Source organism: Microtus pennsylvanicus, chromosome 6 (genome assembly GCF_037038515.1).
Source record: "Microtus pennsylvanicus isolate mMicPen1 chromosome 6, mMicPen1.hap1, whole genome shotgun sequence".
Lineage (NCBI taxonomy): Eukaryota > Metazoa > Chordata > Mammalia > Rodentia > Cricetidae > Microtus > Microtus pennsylvanicus.
The window spans coordinates 65,546,538-65,565,095 of NC_134584.1; the positions used below are offsets into that span (position 1 = coordinate 65,546,538).

Here is an 18,558-nt window from a genome sequence, read left to right on the forward strand (position 1 = left end):
TCTCCTTTCTTATTAAAGGGGAATGATACTGACTGTCTTTACTATGGATTCAAGTTGTTGCACTGATAATTATGTGGAATGTTCTTTGGCGACAAAAAACAAAGCACCAGATCCAAAGGAAGCATTTGAAAGTTGAGGCATTTAAATATATATACAGACTTATTATTTTAGGCCCTAGATGTGCTATGTGCAAATATTTCCCTCTTGTAGTTATTCATGTATTTAGATGTCTTTTAATAACAAGTTGCATAAAAGTATTGGAATTTATTTATTTTAACCCTTTCAAAGTAGGAAATCTAAAAAATTCAGTACAAAATTATGAACAAATAGGTTTAGGCTTACTTAGCATTCAGCATTTCTATACATGGTTCTTCCTGATGGGACAGATTTCTAATTATATTTGTTTGTAAAAGTGAGTCATATAAAAACTAATTAAAATTCCAATTGTTTCAAGCACTAAATTCAAAATGTGTAACATATGAAAAAGACCAAGACTATATGGCTGCCTAATCAGTGAGAATCAAAGGCTCAAAAGAGGAAAAACGAAGTGGGAGAGACTGAAAACGAGGTTACCATAAGCTTGAAGGTAGAAGTGATAAAAATGGTGAAGTGTTTTAAAAACTATTCAGCCAGCAGCATACACTTGAAAATTGTGTTATCACATGCACAGGGGTTAGGAAACGACTTCCACCCCCCCTGGTCATAAGACCTGAATTGTACGCGGCTTGTGTGCTCTTCCTTCCCTGCCCATAGACCATACTGTCTGCAGCCACATTGCTCTGGATGGCTGGCTAGCAGCTCTCAGCAGGGGAGCCCATTCTTTTATGGTGGAGCTCCCTTGGAGTGAGGACCCAGCAACTTTTCTTTCATATGACAGGAGCTCTTTACATGGGAATCACGGTGGCTGTGAGAAAGAGTGGCTTAGAGGACATGAGTCCTAATGGGAAGAGCAAACGTGTGCATTTATTGATCACTTTGCATCCTAGGCCCCTCCTATACATCGCTTCATATCTTAGCACCGGGACATGCTGGCTACCATTAGTTCATCCTTGCTCTGCTCATTAAGTTCAGAGAGGCTGCATAATCTGCCCAGGAGTTATCCTATTGTAGTGTGTGTAATATACTATAGTATCTATTAAGCTATTGGAACTGGAAAGTAATATTACTAAGTGTAAGGCTGTGACTAGAAACAGATTTGTATATCGCTAAACGTTGGGCTCCTGTCTATTATGTGTTATAGGATGCAATATGATATGACTACAAAAAGACATGAAGTAAAGTCTTGCTCTTTTAACCCTTTAGTTATGATAGATATTTAGTTTCCTGAATCATTGAAAGATGTATGTTTTGTTTTGAATATGAGGAATTTGAGACTGGATCTTGTGCCTTTTCTGCTCTTTACTGTAGAATCTTGGCCAGTTATCCTGAACTGAAGAGGATTCTCTAAGCTGTTCGGGATGTCCCACAGTGTGGAGCCCCTCATGACTCTAAAGTCACACACCAGGCTCAGGTCCTGCTAACTGTGTTCTAAATCCTCAGCCAAGTCTTTTCATATCTCAAGCCTTAGAAATTCTGGTCTTTCTAGAATGGTATAGCTCCCACCTGTTTGGAGAGGCCATATTCCAAGCCTGAGAGGTAAATAAAGTACCCGAGCTGCTCTTTCATAATACCCTGCTGCGTTCATTCTCAGCCCATACGTGACATGTGTGTTCTATATTTCCATAGTTCATGTCCATTTCAGTCTACCAAAGAAGAGCGCCAAGGCTGAATCAGAGATGGCATAGGCTCATAACACAAACAACCAGGTAGTATTTGTAGCCTGGCTGTTTACAGTACGCGTTGCCCATCCCTGGATGAGACTGCTATTCTCAAGTGAATATTTTCTTTTGGGAAGGGGGCAGTTCAATAAAACTTGTTGACTTAATAATTAAATAAATAATATCCAGCTATAAAATAGGATTACTAAGGACTAAATGGAATAATTTACATGCCATCCTTGGAAACTAATTGGTTATGACTTTCACCAAGCTGTCTGAATGTATCTGTAAGATCAATTGGCAACTCATGAGTTTGTTGTACGTATTAACTTGAGAAACTTAAGAAATTGACTTTATAAAATTAGAAACTGAAAAATGTAAAGTACAAAAAGATTTTGAATTTTTGTCCTTTTTCAATTTCTAGCCTTATTACACTATTTTATGTTTCTAAGTTGGGTTTGGAGTTTTAGTCTTTGTCTACTTGTAAAGGAGACAGGAAAGGCAGAACTCAGTGTAAATGGCCTCTGTCTTAAGACAGCTTCATCTTTCTGAAGCACAGTGTACTAATAAGTTCTGTGGTATTTCAGGGCTCACGTTGGGTTAGCATTTCTTTTCCTGCAGAAGCCCACACTATTCTGTATGTGGTCAAATACACAAACGCAAAGGCAGAAAGAACAGTGCTCACTGCTTTCAAGAAGAAACAGCAGTGAGCCTCCGTGCGAGGTCCTACCAGGCCACCTCAGTGGGGCAGCTTCAGAAAGAGCAAAGCTGCTGACATTTTTCTTTTCAACATGTGAACACACAATTTAAAGGGAGCACAGGTTAGGGGTCCCTCTGCACATTTGCTGGTTTTCATTATCAGAAGTGACCTACATACTTTATGCCCTTTTCCAAGTCGCTCTTTTGACCACTCTCACAGAAAATGAGAGATGAGCAGGACCAACATTACCATGAATGACAGCTCTTTAACGCCATCAATAGTCATCTCACACAACCACTGAAACATAGCTTAGAACACAGCAATGTCATTCTTATTAATTTATTTCAACAGTGTTGAATTAAAAGGTCTGTTGTACACACAGATTGAGGAAAATAATATGTCGACTCCAAATCTTACAGAAGAAAATGAGGAAATCAATCCGTAATACTTTCTAAAAAAAAAAAATCAAACTAAGCTGAATTTAAATACTTCTTCCCTTCCTAAAAATATTATGACTTCTATTATAGGTAAGAGTATCTACAAGTATAGATCAGTGCAACTCTATGGAAATATTTAAACTTGTTCTCTCAGGAATAGAATGTGATAATTCGTGTATCTCTATGGATGTTTTTTCCCTTAAGAAGAATAGTAAAAGCCCACACAAGTAACCCCCACAGTTGTTCTTCTTTGTACGTCAAAAGAAGATAGAATGAAGCTCACAAAGCTAGAAAATAGGTCATATTCTTAATAAACTACAAATACTAATTCATGGATTTTTTTTTCCTCTAACCAAAACAGATTGTGGTCCAAATGACAAGGCCCCCACCGTCAATGGTATGAGATGTTCAATACTGCAGCTTTAATTTCAGTTTCAAGATATAAACAAATACAAAATTGGGGCTTAGTTCTAACACGGATATTGCTTTTTGTCTTGGCCTACAACAATAGACAGTCTATATGAAAACATTGATAGATTCCTTCGTGGAATTGTATATTTTTCATCATTTAATTCAATGTTAAGTTCAAAGCGATTCAAGTCCTGTGAACCTTAAAAGACATTCTAGTTTAGGAAAAAGTATAATTTAAAAAAAAATAGAAAAATCTTCCTAGTTCTTGGAAGCCCATTGGCTTTTTTTATAAAGAGGCCATCTATACAGATGACATAATAAAAAATAATAATTTCTATTCATTATAATCTGTAAGTGCGTGCAATATTGTGTTTTAAAATTGAATTTACTCTCGTGTTACAGGAGGTAACAGGGACCTAACAGAAGGTGAGTGTCATTATTCGGGAGCATGTTGAACCTATTCCGGACCATAAACAGGCAGCATGGGAGTGGGGGGTGTGTGTTGGGGGACTGATCTCTCCTCTCTTAAGGCCATGGAATAGGTTCCATTGTGTGAATGCTACTGTGGGTGCCAGGACCACTATAATTCCTCTCAAGGACTGTCACCTGATAGTCAACAAAGCATTGTGTCCAAACTGGCTGGCTACCCTCCCAAAGCCCCAGCCCGCTTTCCAGCATAAGGACAAAGTCAGACTGCAGGCACTCATGATGCACATATAGGAAGTCTTTAGAACAGACTGTGTCTTACAGACATTATCACTGGAGTTGTAGGACAAAACGAGAGTACCATGTTATAAAATTCGGAATTTAGAGAAAATACGAGTTAACAAGATGTTCTTGTCTATATGCTTTATGCAGCTAATATCTCGTGTAGGTGTTTTTTGTTGTTGTCAGAAGTGTCTGGAAATGTTTGAAGTTGACTTCAGTCTCTCCTTTGTGATGAACGGAAAGCAAGCCACTTTGCAGAGAGGATATTTAGGCAATACTACGAACTGTAAAGCGGATGATCACAAAAGGGCTAGTTCCCATGAGTGTAAGAATATCTTTGTTTGGGGGGCTGGAGAGATGGCTCAGCGGTTAAGAGCATTGCCTGCTATTCCAGAGGTCCTGAGTTCAATTCCCAGCAACCACATGGTGGCTCACAACCATCTGTAATGAGGCCTGGTGCCCTCTTCTGGCTTGTAGGCATATACACAGACAGAATATTGTATACATAATAAATAAATATTTAAAAAAAAGAATATCTTTGTTTGATGACGTGTGCAGTGTAGCAATTCTACACGTATTAAGCTGTTCTTGTCATACAATTACAACTTTCATTTACATCTTGAGGCAGTGCAAAGTGAACAATCACAAATCTATACTTCTAATGGTTAATGTGATTTTTCTTTTCTCTGCTGTTGGCAAGAGATGAAAATCTCAACACTTAAACTGGATTCATTGAGCTCACAGAGCTTCTGTTGATGGATGTTGATAAGTTCAAGATCTTTCTAGTACCTTGAACACTAGGAAAGGACACAAAGGGCCGCCTCTCACTCACCTGTCTGTTACGCTCATCCATAATCCTCGTGATCTGAATCTTTTTTCTCCCCATAGTCCCCGTGTTTCTTCTCTCTCTCGTCCCTGAAATTATGTATTTTTTCCTTCCTTTTCTTTCTCTTTCCTGTTTCCTTCAAACACGTTTCCTTCTTCAGCACGTGCACAGCTCAGTTCCCAAATCCTTGCATTCGTTCCTGCTGAACAAAATGAAAGCCAGTAAACAGTAGTTCCACGCAAGCCACTAAACAGTAGTTCCACGCAAGCCACTAAACAGTAGTTCGGCACAAGCCACTGAACAGAAGTTCCACGCAAGCCACCGAACAGTAGTTCCACGCAAGCCACTAAACAGTAGTTCGGCACAAGCCACTGAACAGAAGTTCCACGCAAGCCACTAAACAGTAGTTCCACGCAAGCCACTAAACAGTAGTTCGGCACAAGCCACTGAACAGAAGTTCCACGCAAGCCACTAAACAGTAGTTCCACGCAGCCTACTCAACAGTAGTTCCAATCAGGCCACTAAACAGTTCCACAGCAAGTCAGTGTCCTAGGAACTAACATGGTTTTCCAACTTCAGCAAGGAAATAGGCTGCACTGAAGCAAAGCAATAAAAGAAATGAAAAATAACTGTTTGTTAAAAGCATATGGCACATCACATACAGGAGCATATACACAGGGGTGGATTGCTTTTATAATTAAAACAAGCTCATAAGTAATTTAAGAAGTCATTTAAATGATGAAAACCGTGTTTTAAAACCCAACACTTGAAATGAACTGTATTTTTTGTAAAGAGCTTCTTAATATTTTTAATGAAATTAGGTGACAATTTTCACCCCTCTGTTATGAAAAATTACCTAAATCAGAGAGTTAATGAACCTTTATATACCTGTGTATGCTAAGTAGGGCATCTAATTCATTTCTGAATGGAAAACAATCTCGTGTTTTGACAGCAGAGGTGATAACGTCCCTAGTTATGCAAATAGGATGGACAATTATGAAAGTGCTCTTTGATATATGTAAATGTCAACTAATTTAAAACTAAATCCTTTAATCTTATTTTACGAAGATCACTACAGAGAACACAGGAAAAGTAATATGGCATGTTTCATCTTATGTTCAAGCATCGCTTAGCAGTGAGAGCATTTCCTCTGGGAAACCTTTACACTGTCCATTAAAACAATACTCAAAAATGATGGTTACTGATAAAAAATAAGTGGTGCAAAAATTAAGATTATTATTTCATTTGTAACTATATACTTTTTAATAATAGACCATCAGCCCTCTAAATTTAAATGTTTAAAAGAGACATATCATATCTCCTTAGGGAGTCAGACAAAAATTACAGAAGCTTGATATTATATACCAGAGAGCTCTAGGTCATGAATTAAAATTAAAATAATGATTATCAATTACATGGCAAGCCCAAAGAGCACAGAATATTAAAAGTCTATATTTTACTCTGTTTAAAATGACGTCTAAAAATATTTGCACATAATGAAAGTGAATTGCTCTGAAATGGAAGTTGACTAGGGAGCATCCCACAATGCTTCCTTCATTTGCAAGTGGCAGCTTCAGTTATTTTGTCTCCTCTCATGTCAGTGGCTACAACTGCTTTACACACTGCTCTGAACTTCTCTGTTGACGCTAGTTAGTCTGTGACAGCGGACCTGAAAAAATTCCCACATGTATTATGTAACGCTAAACCACTGTCCTGGCTACTTAATAGGTTATTTGGCTTGAGTTCAAGGTTCTTGGGACAGAAAAGGCTGTTAGGTACTTGGTCTGATTCTTAGCTGCCTTTAAATTTCTTTATTCCTCGTCACCTTAAGTACATTTTTTAAAAATATAAGTTTAGGTAATTATCTAATTGCGGAGGCTATTATGATATAATTAGTTCTGCTGGATTAAGCACTGCTTAATCACTGAGACTACCCACTCTCCTTTTCCCAGTGTCTTTGTACTGAACGGCAGGCCGCTCACTTCAGCCTCTTGGCATACACAATGTGAGCAGCCCCACGATCAGCCTGTGCTTCTCACAGATGATGACTCCAGCCAGTTTTCAACGTTAGCAGCAGTTCTAAAGTTTTGAACTTCATATGAACACATATTGACTGTATGAAACGCTCACAACCTAAAGACACTGCTGTGAGACACCAAGATCACATCCACGAAGAACCTACAGAGCACAATACATCAGACTTTCAACAGCGCTGAAGAGTCTACCCATTTAGTCCTAGAAATGGCCCTAAAGATCACACAGCTGGGAACCTTTTCTGCATTCCCTATTGTCTTACCCAAGAAGAAGGCAGCAGTCCAGAATGGTATTTCCCATGCATGTGCAAGACACCAAAGAGACAATCAGGCTTTCTCCACCACAGAAAAAAAACTATCCATGAACCCCAGTTAAAGCCCTATGGGCACATCCCCCTTCCCTTCTCTTAGCAGAGGCCAGTGTTGCTATCGGCTTACTGGGCTGTGCCTGCCTAAGCGCTTACTCACATTAGGTGGAAGGTCAGGGCAAACAGATTAGAGTGCAGAGGCGCGGGGGAGAGGAGGTCAGCGGCTACAGACCTTGATTCAAAACACTTATAACCAAGCGTGTGGGGAGACACTCCTGACAAAGACTCTCCTTAGAGCCAGGCTGTGTTCCTGACCACCAAATGCAAAAACCACCCCTCCACATCACCACCCAGCATTTTTACTTGGAAGACACTGTTTAGAAGGAGCCAAGTGACATGTTGGTTTGTTTGTTTGCTTTTATTCTTAAAACACAATGGGGAATATTCTTTTAGAAATACATCTATAAATGTACTAACATGCTTACATGTGCATGCTTACACACATATATGAAATGATTGGGGAACATACCACTGAAAATAGGCCCCTTGTTGAAATATGCCTGGTATGGAGAAAGATGGAAATTTAAAGCTAACTCAACTTTTATTTTGCTTGCTGTAAAGGGCAATATTCAACTTACTAACTGCAGTGTTGCTTTCCGAGCATTCTTAAAATGTAGCACTGTATAAAGTCCACATGCAGAACAGCAAGACAGCGATGCTGTGGCAATCTGTGGAGGACGTCTCCACATTTCAAGGCTATCAGTTAGAATCCAAAGAACTAGGAAGGTCAGCACCGGCACACAACTTTCTTAATTTTTATTTTTTAGCATAACTATTTATTAACCTGATTTTTACATAAAAAATACACTGCATGGTTGTTTCTAGTATTAATTTTCAGGAGGGCTAGAGAAAAAAAGATGATTATTACCACAGTAACCTGTTTGGATGTCTCACAGAAATGTGAAAAAAGAATATTAATAATTTAGCTACATATAGCAGCATTTCAGTCACAGCAAGAACTTCCACTATATATTATCAATCTCAGGCTTATTCTGGACACTACAGTTTTCATATGAAGGAACCGCTCTTGGAAAATGATAGTTACGGAGAAACAGTCAAAACTTTGAACAAGAAGGAAAGAAAAAGAACCCTCTATGGAGTTACAGGTTGCACTTTTTCCTCTTTTGCCAGCTTAAATAAAAAGGTAAAATCCATCTGCTTACTAAAAAGGGGAACTTCGGTTCGGCAGGCTTCTGCTCACTTGGAGATTGCCATAAGCAGACAGATGAAGGCAGAGTGGTTTGAGACCCTCGCAGAGAGTACTTCTCTTGCAGGCCCCCTCATTTTCAAACAAGCCGGCTTGATTGACATGCACCTCCCCCTTCTTCCTTCTCCCACTCTGTCTTGCCCTCTTCCCTTCCTCCCTCCTTCCCTTCAGCAAATCCCTCCCAGTAACAGAAGAATCTTGACAGAATGGCAGGAAACACGCACAGACTGGGCAGGGAAGGATGTGATGTCAGCGACCGCAAACAATAAAAGGTGCAAAGGTGCTTCCTTCCCTAAACTGCTCCTCAAGTGTAAAATGGGAACCAAAACTCTCCACTTCCTTCTCTGAGCAGAGCAGGCTGGTATGCAGCACACCCCACATTCGGGCTTTGGGGTGGCTCAGATAAAGGACAGCAGGGAAAGGCAGAGCAGAGGTACAAAGTGTCTAATTTCTGTCTTTCCAACACCTGAGAAAAAGGCATTCCAGTTCTAGGTCAGTGTTTTGTTGTGACTGACTTAAGAAATCAATATGAGAAAATAAATAGACTAAGTCGACATGGGGAAAGCAGATACACACCCAGTGCCATCGACCACGTCTTACCCAAATCACATTAGCTAGTAAATGTCGCCACAGACTTTGAATTTACACTTTGAAGCAAATGAAGATTTCTACACAAGGAAAGAAACAAAACACAAGAATTACGACTTTGGGGAACTAAATGAATCAGGATGGCAGTAAACAATGTTTGTTGGTAATACGCATTGATAATTTATTTAGCCCCACACCTAAAAAGAAAGATCAGGGTGTCAGAAAATAGTTCGTGTTACTGAGACTCAGGGTACCTTTAAAAAGATCCAATTAGCAATCAAAGAAACTAACACGAACTTTCAGTCTATGGTGAAACTATTTTAATCTCATCACTGCTTGGCTCCTTCTAACATAGAAATGGCAGTCTACCCTAAAGTTTCTGTAGGAAGAAAACCACATAGCAACTGGATCTGAGTCATCATCAAATTTCAATCGCCTTCCCACAACACTTTGATTTAGAAATTAAACATAACCTTCAGTTACGTGTTTTGATCGTAGAGTGAGACTCCCATGCCACATTAAAATATGTGGGAAGAAATTAATTCTCTGCTGCTAAAATTACCTTTGCAAAGCATGTACTTTTGTTCCAATAAGTACAGTGCACTCACTTAACCAAAACAGCCTATGGACAAGGCTAAAACATTAGAATATGCAAGGTCAATCTGCAAGGAAAGAATTCTGGATTTCTTTTATTCAGATTGGCAAGTACCATTTCCACTGACTCACATTTGCCTCACCATCTGAAGACCTCGTTTTGTAAAACTTAAGGCTGTAAATTAGGCATGCTGTGTTATACAAGAAATAGCATTGTTAAGTCAACGAAAGGCCCATGTACAGCAAGAGGCGAGAGTAATGCATGCCCTGTCTCTGCAAGCCTGTGTTTGTTACTGACTCAAGTGATTCAGTGATCCACTACCATTTCAAGTGGGAAGCTTCGCTCATTCCTTGCGTTTAGATACATTAAACTTTCTACTTTATGATTTGTTTGAAAGACATATGAGGCGTGCAATTATACTTTGGTTAAAAAGAACTAGCAGAACGTACCTATTTTCCCTTAAGAGCTTCAAATGAAATAACCCAATTATTATTCTTAGCAATGCTTGACTATGTGATGAGAAGTATTTCTTTGGTCCTGAAAATTACTCTATTTTTCTCTAAGTTCCCCACATATTTTAAAGAACAGAGTGCAGTTAATTTTAAAGCCACATAGCAGAAGCACATCTTCCTGAGAGTATAGAAGAGCTGTTTTTTTTTTTTCTCTAGATAAATACTACTGTGCCAGACATTCATTTCTCAACTGATCGAATTTAGTATCAATATGATAAATTCTGAATCGTCTTCAAGAGTCACTGTCAGTATTACACATATAAATAGCAAATACAGTTGGCTTAAAACAAAACAAGTTCTTACTTCTCTGTCCTTCCTACCACAGGGTATTTGCAATTCCTTCTGTCTGGAATGCTCCCTCCCTTCTGTGAGTACTCAACTTCTGTCTCAGGTCTCAGTTCCAGCATCCTAAGTGTTTCCTTTGGGTAAACTCTCAAAGCACCAAGTCACTCTCCTTGCCATTAGGAGAAGGAGGGAGGAATCAAATGTTAATTTTGTAGTCCCAGGCTCTATCTTAGCATCAGGTAAACATTAGGAACTAATCATTACCCCTTACTTAACTGAACTCTCTTTATCAACATCTGTACCTCTCATCTGAGGTATTTACTAGCTATTTTTAATAACTAGTACTGAGAACTTTTTCCTCTTATTTTGCATATACAGAAAAAACAACTGGTAACCCTGGTTAAACCTTGGTAACTTCATCATACTGTACAGTATCTCATAGATAGAATAAGAATACATTACACAACAGTGAAAGCTGAATTAATCTGTGAGTTAGGAAACTGGGGGCACTTAGACACCAGGTAACTGCGGCATGATGATCAAATCCTGCACCTAAGAGTTTTCATGTCCTACCTCAAACTGGGAAAACACGTTTTTATTTGCAAAATGGTTTTAGCCACATTAAATACGACACTCTAAAAGTGTAGGGTGTGTAGTGGTGCCAGGAACGTGGATCGCCTACACTTGTAAGTTGGTTTTCATGCACATGTTTGGATTAAGGTTAGTAGAGATGTCATCTCCATACACACGGCGTGAAGATCTCACTTCCCATTTACATTGCTAACAGCAAGTGTTCAATGAAGGAAAATAAACATACAGTGTCGTGCAGACCTGAGACTTTCTCTTAAGGATCCACCCTGGAAGAGCTTCAGGCTGCAAGTGTAGAACTAACTAGGGAAATACATCAATTTCCCAGTGACCATAGCGGCTGGAGACTCCATGTGAGAGCTTCTAGTCCTACTTCAGTATCTATCCCCAAGGACGAAAGGAGATGAAATGTATGTCAGAAATATAATAAGGCTAAAACGGAGCTCGCTTTGAAAACCCCTGCAATTAATTTAATATGGGGGGCCTAACCTGCTGTTCGCCCTTACGCAAATCAGCATATTTACACAACGCCAGAATCTAGGAGCAACATACCTCCAGACAACTGCACAGCGTTACAAACAATTTAACAAACATAAGGAAACACAGCTTCCCTGTCACAATTATCCATGCCATATTCTGCCTTGGACATTTTCCCCTACTGTAGTTAAAATGGCATCCTGCATTCTCCAAGCCAAAATAAATTCCGAATGGTCTAAATATGTCAAAAACCTCATACTCTTCAACGACGTGACAGCTTTTAGTATTTCCATATCAGACAGATTATGTAATTAACGCAGCAGGCTTCTACCATGTCTTTGTTTTCCTAAACTCCGAAAGCCACTTAGGGCTCTGGCAAGGTTTTTCAGGAAGGTAGAGCTGTGTGAGCTACCATGCAGCATCACACACTGGGGTCTCTGCTCCAGCGCTACCCAGCACATGCAGCTGGATGGCTTTGCTGGTGTTACTGAACAAAGCAAGAGAAGCACCATCCTCCACCAGCAGTGAAACTAAGTTGTCCGTCTCCAAAGTCATTTCTGCCTGAAGTGCTACATGTTGCTAACATACATTTCCATCTTATTAGGGTAAAATTCAAATTCCAAAGCATCTTATGTTCTCTTAGGAAAAAATTGTTATTTTTCTCAATCTTTAGTGTATTGTATTTAATGATTAAAATGGAAATATGTTATAAATGTCTTCCTCTTGGAAGCTTGTATGTGTTGAGCACATTTTTCAGATTTATTAGTGTGTATGTGTGTGCACACATGCATGCACAGTATGTGGAAGAACACAAGTTAGTCTTTTAAAAACAGATAAAACAGTGTGTTTTATGATACCTGAGTAATCTTGCCAGTAAAAAACGAGCAATTGTAACATGAATGAAACACGACAGTGTAAGTGAAGATCGTGGTCCACTCCTTAGCCACATATTACATTAAATAATCAAAATTGTGTCCTTGAAAAATAAGTTGCTACTGCTATTACTTTCTCAAACAATTCAACTCTTAAAGATGCCTTTACAATGGGAAGGTATATTACTATCCAGCTGACGTTCATCTTGAATTTTAAGTAAAAAATACTTAATAAATCATCTGGTATTTAAACTGATTGTCTCCTATTTTTAATTTGTAATTAAACTCTAGATAATTATTAAAATTTACAGGTGAATATGTGTGGTTTTCAAACTGCCATAAAGGTCCCTTAAAATATAGATGATACTTGTGACAATATTATATATGGCTCAATATGGAATTCAGTGATTCATCAATTTTTCTCTGTCGCTTCATGTCCTTTACAGCATCCTAATCAACCTAATTAAGGTTTTGTTCATCTGAAACGCCTGATGACAATTTGTTTAACTCTACCCCACTGTGGTCTTCTATTACATCTGATCTTCTGACAGCAATCATTAAATGATCCCAACTGGCCCCAATTAAGCCACATGGCTCGCGGGCTTCCTTACAGCCATGTGCCAAGCTCTCTGTTTCATTTACACATTGTTCTTTACCTTGGTTTATTTTCTTAAAGCCAATTAAGTATGTGTCTTATCAAGTGGAACTAAATTTCCTTGTGTAAGCTGGCTCAAGACAGAGTGTGTAGACTGACTTCACAGTCCCACTGTAGGACTACACAGGGCTCGCGAAGCCAACCTCTCTAGATGTGATAGATAGCACGGACCACAGCGACACTTTGAGATTACTTACTTGTTCTGTAGATGACTCCCCATGCCCACTCTCAAAGTAACACACACCCTTATACAGGTCTGGCTAACATTAGCCAATAGTAGGTTTTTATTTGTATCTGTATTTGCAAGTAGGGGCTGACTTTCTATTTTTAAACATTTAAAATTATCTCTTTTATTTCTGTCCTTTTTTTTTAAGCAACAGCGAAGTAACATTTACGAAGTTAACCTTTCTTACCCTTAATTTCTGCTCTAATTTTTTCACATATGCTCAGTTGTAAGCCCTGTAATGATGTTCCCAGTCCTTCCTGTGAACGCAGGTAGCCTCAGGATTTAGAGCTCATTGGCTGTGCATTACCCCAGGGAAATAGCTGATTAAAAACAGCCTCCCAAGGAGAAAAGAGCAGTGCCTACTCACATCTGGCTCTGTTAACATCTGGCTCATCTTATCTAAACTCCTATATGGCTAATATGGAAATCGACCTCTGGCTTTGGGTTTGGAGAACTGCAGTTTCTCGAGAGCTCTTTATGTGAGACGTTGAGGCCGAAACAGTTAAATTAATCCCAATACCACTGATGTTTGTCGCAGGCACCGAAGACCTTAATCAATTACCTTGACTAATTTCAAGACAAAGGCACTGCATTTTTGTATCTGTTCTAATTATAGCTATCACTGATCATCTGTTGGTATTTGATACAAGCTATCTGTCACAGTTCTCCGAGCAGATGGATCAGAACAGTTCTGCCCATCCAAATCGTACATTCAACGTTGACAGTAGGACAGAGAACTGGAATGGCTGTTATACATCTCATAGGACGTTAACCTTGATGAATATGTCATTTTTATTACTTCACCGATAGAAATTATGCTGAAGAAAAAAGAAAGCTAATGAACAAAACAATTTTCAACATTTCAGTATAGTTATCAACACTGAGAAGGGCACATAAGCACAATTTCTTCATAAACAATCAAATAGCTATCTCATCGTCCCTTATATAACTTACTTTCCTCAAAAGAGGAACATCCAAAATGTCTGTTACAAAATGCTGATAATGTAGAAAATACCAGTCACATTTACAACTGTCTGACTTAAAAAGTGTAATAAACGTTCTGAAATTTCAGTGAAGCAAAACAGACTCTGGAGTGCAGTACTATGAAATATTCCTCACTCTATTACAGTAATCTCCAATAAGATTTGATGTTAATTTTAGAGCATGTGTCTGCTAAAAAGGGCAAACCCTGCAACAGATTTAGTACAAAGAAGCTGAAAATATCCTGTGGAAAAAAAAAATCTGTAGCAAAATCAGCCAGCCTCAATCCTGCCATTACTCAGCAAGGCAGTGACGCGCGGATGTTTGTAGTGGTTTGAGGAGCCAGCAGGGGTGGGAACTTGACGTACTCGACTCCAACATGATTGCAATTGAACCTCATCAAAGTAAGAGCTCATAATTTGTCACAGAAAACAGCCAATTAACATATGTTAGAAAAAGGCTTCATAAAGATAATATATGATTAAAGACCCAGTGCAGCTGTTGAAAATCAAAACTATGCATTTAAAAAAGAAATCTCAGCCCAAGCTTCCGTATGGTTAAACTGATAATGGCTACTATGATTTTTTTTTCAAAGTAGACAAATATAATTACAGTACTTCTTCTAAGTTTGGGGTTATGGCGAGGGAGAGCTGGGTACCGTGGCAGTATTTACCACGCCTTACTCAGTTCTATAAATAGTTGGAGCTCTTGCCAAAACTCTGTAGTTACTTTGTTATAGAGCTATTTTAAAACACAGACCTTCATTGTGAGCTCAATGGCCTTCAGGATGTACTTTGTAGTTACTGCATTCCTCACAGAGCTGTATCCTTCCTTTATCTGTGCAAAGCTCCAGGACGACCAGATTCTCGGCACTGCAGAACACGGCGGGGCTGTGTAACACACACATTTAACACTTCAGAGCTTTTGTCAGGTTTGGCGGTCCGCAAGGGCACCAGCAGACTTTAGGAGTGAGCTTAAGGTGCAGTAGGCAGTAGAAACCTTACAGGAAGATGCAGTTCCAGCCCTCAGCCAGAGATCTGGAGAAGGCTGACTGCCGTAACACATTTGGTCCATTCTAAACACATTGTAAACTAGACTTTTAGCTTGGACCGCATGAAAAAATTAAATTCTAGTTTAATTGTTATTATGCATGGGATAGATGGGTCAAAATCATAGTGCTTAAGAATACATGCAAATGTCTGGTTGTTAGTCACAGAGTGTTGGAGACCAGCTTTGACAAGGATACCACTTGCCAGAGTAAGGGCATGGGGACTAGAAAAACAAGTAAAGAGAATGAAGACGCGAGTATCAGGATAGTATCAGTAGAGAGTTCCTGTGAATACTGAAATCATCCATGTTTAATTTCCGTTTGCTTAAAATACTCCAAACCCAAAGGTAGGAGTAAGATACAAACTGCATTAACACGACACAAGGAAATAAGCAGAGGAACACAAGGACTGACTGCAGGCTACATTCTTAGTTAAACATTCTGTTGCCAGAACAAGGCAAGTAATGCTCACACCCTAGACCAAAACATTCTGTAGGCAAACCACTCCCTGGGTGAAATCCATTGTTATCTCCCAAAGGGAGTAGGAATTTAGTTGGGTCCTTAGACTCTTGTCTGAGGTAGAAACAGATCTACTTCTTAATACCTGAAATACCAGGTCTGGATATTAGCCACACCTGTTGACAATAACCTTGAGCAAGCAGAACTCTGTGACCTAAATCAAGGTAGGACCTTCGTTTGAGGTAGAAACAGACAATAACCTTAAAGGAACAAACTAAGGTCCAGCTCTCTGACCTTAGTCAAGATAGAATGGACCCATACCTGTGGGCCCTGTCAACAGAGACCAATAGGCATAAATCATGATAGCTCAATGCCTGGGATATCACTGGGAATACAGCAAAGAGCATATGGGCTCCATGAGGCTTATACTCACATCTACTGGCGCAAGCATCAATGCACAAACCCAACAATCATGATGACTTAGGTAGAGAGCTCCTCTGGAGGAATCATTAGTACAGTACAGTACCATGCAGTAGGCTGGGGTGAGTTGCTGCAGAGGCTACTAGGACGCTGTTACTTTAGAAGACACAGGAAGATGTACCCCACTTGGAGTGAGGTGTATGTGATGAGGAGCACACCCGTCCTTTCCTGTCACAGGTGTTGCAAACTCTATCAAATTAGTCTCCTGAACTTTGGTATCTCATCGAAATGGTGGAAACAATAATTTATTCATTCTATCACATAAAATAGAGCCATACTCACTTATAAAATTCATTTTAATGAAATTAAGTAGAATAACTTCTTTGTGTAAACTTCTTTTTTATGACGGTGAAATGTCATTTAAAGAAACATATACTACTTTAAAGCAACAAGAAAACTGTGAAGTCATGGACTCTAAATTGATATCAGTGACTTCAAAGACACTTCTTTTTCTTCAGTATGCAGTTGTTTTACGAGAACACTGCCAACTGGTTGAAACCGTTCCTGGGAACATCCCGTTATTTTCTAGTGGTAAGTATCGAAAGCACCATGAACAGTATGACAATATGCTCCAGGTTTCTGCAAATGCATAGCACAGCACTGAATAAAATTGTTTCCTTTGTGAGTAAACAGGCTTAAAAATTACCAGTATAACTTAGTCATTTGCTGAGTTGATTCATTTTTCTTTCAAAAGACCTACCATGGATGCAATCAGCAGAGTTTTGATTAAGTTCTCAGTAATATCTTAAAATCCTAGAGTCTCCTGCACTGAAAATACTCATGTAGCTTTGGGTCGCCCCTCTAATGAGAGATGTTATATAGCCTAAAGCCAAACAGATTAATTTCCAACTACAAATGAAAAGACAAATTGAATTTCCACTACTTTTTAAATCAAAGCATTTTAATGGGAAGGAAAAAAAAACAAATTGAAGGATTATGACTAGCTTGGTAAGTACGGAGTTAGAGTGAAGGGAAACGATTCCCTTTCATAAAAGAACAGTGACACAGAGATGCCCAAGAAAGAACTACATTATTGTAGCAGATGAATACAAATTTTTCCTGTGTAGTGTGACTTTACGGCCCTCCACCTCAATTTTTGGAGGTAGTTGCACAAACTTGATGCTTTATTGAAGACCACTTTCTTATCTCAAGAACATGATGAGTTTCAATCAAAGTTATACACCTTGCCATAGAGCCTAAATTAACACTCACTGTAAGGTCAAGGGCCTAAGAAGAATCACAAACTTAGAGAAGTTCTTAAGTAACAAAAACTGTATTTTTTTCTCCCCCATCATAAAATAATGTTTTTTTATAGGAAAAACTTAAAACATTTAACTTTATGCTTAATGCTAAGCACTATTTATACTGTGTTTTCTCTTCTCCTCCCTGTCTACTAAAATGACCTTTGCTGTACATTTACAGTGTGCTCAAAACCCGCTCACAACTGCATACAAAACAGGCATGCAGAAGAGTTTTGTCTCTGACTTGATGCACTCCCGCTCCAGGTTTTCATTTCGTCACCTTTCCTTATCTCCTTTTCCACATGTTTAGAACTGAGGGGATGCGGCGAGTGAAACTGTCAAAGAGCTAGGAATAGAGGTGTCCTCAGACAAGCAAAATGCTTCCTGGATAATACGCAGGCAGGGATAGTGCAAGCACACTGGGAAGGAAGGGCGCCTGGGCCAGACCTGAGAGGAGACAGCCCCTGGAGTCCAAGGCCTGGCAGGAGGCTCCTTATCTCTGCATGTCTACACATTCTGTCCCAGGCTGTTTTCAAGGCTAGCTCAAGCCATCCTTGGCAGATAACAGTAACTGGAAAGTATTACAGTACTTCTCCTGAAGAAAAAAATCTGTTAGTAGATATCAGAAATTACTAAATTGGGCTGTTATTTCAGCCTGATGATTCTTTTTAACTTGGAATTCAGAAGAAAATACTCACAGGTATAGGCAAGTTCATGACTCTCCCTAGAGATCTCAACAAATTTACACACTCTTCCTAAAATGAACTCCTAAGACAACTGTCCAGTCGCTCTATGCCCTGCCTAATTTCTCTGTCTTGAATCTCAGAATATGGAGCATTTCCCACTTTGTTTGGGTGAGCTTCTGGTAACACTGTCTCTACATAAAGGCAAACTTCCTCCCTCTGAAGGTGAGTAGCTCACACTGAAAAATGATCCTGAGCTGAGGCCAGCATAGGAGTCTTCATCATAATGAAGAAATGCAAAAAGAATGGAGAATCATTCTTCTAGGTTTTTTTTAAAAGCACATTTTTGAGATACATACAGGAAATAGCTGATTATTTAAACCAAATATATAAATGGATATTGAGCAATCAAAGATTGTAA

At 39.1% G+C, this 18,558-nt stretch overlaps 1 protein-coding gene across 26 annotated transcripts in view; it reads right to left on the reverse strand.

Moving 5' to 3' along the window:
* Mef2c (myocyte enhancer factor 2C) overlaps positions 1-18,558 on the reverse strand; it is a 169,388-nt gene that overhangs the window by 92,013 nt on the left and 58,817 nt on the right. For 16 of the 26 annotated variants that reach the window (XM_075976373.1, XM_075976400.1, XM_075976383.1 and 13 more), the window contains one exon: positions 4,846-5,041. In XM_075976373.1, coding sequence (XP_075832488.1) covers positions 4,846-4,899 — 54 coding nt within the window. In that variant the 5' untranslated portion in view covers positions 4,900-5,041. Of the gene's footprint in view, positions 1-4,845; positions 5,042-14,985; positions 15,117-18,558 lie in introns of all 26 variants that reach the window. The other 10 variants (XM_075976374.1, XM_075976381.1, XM_075976394.1 and 7 more) reach the window with 2 other exon arrangements.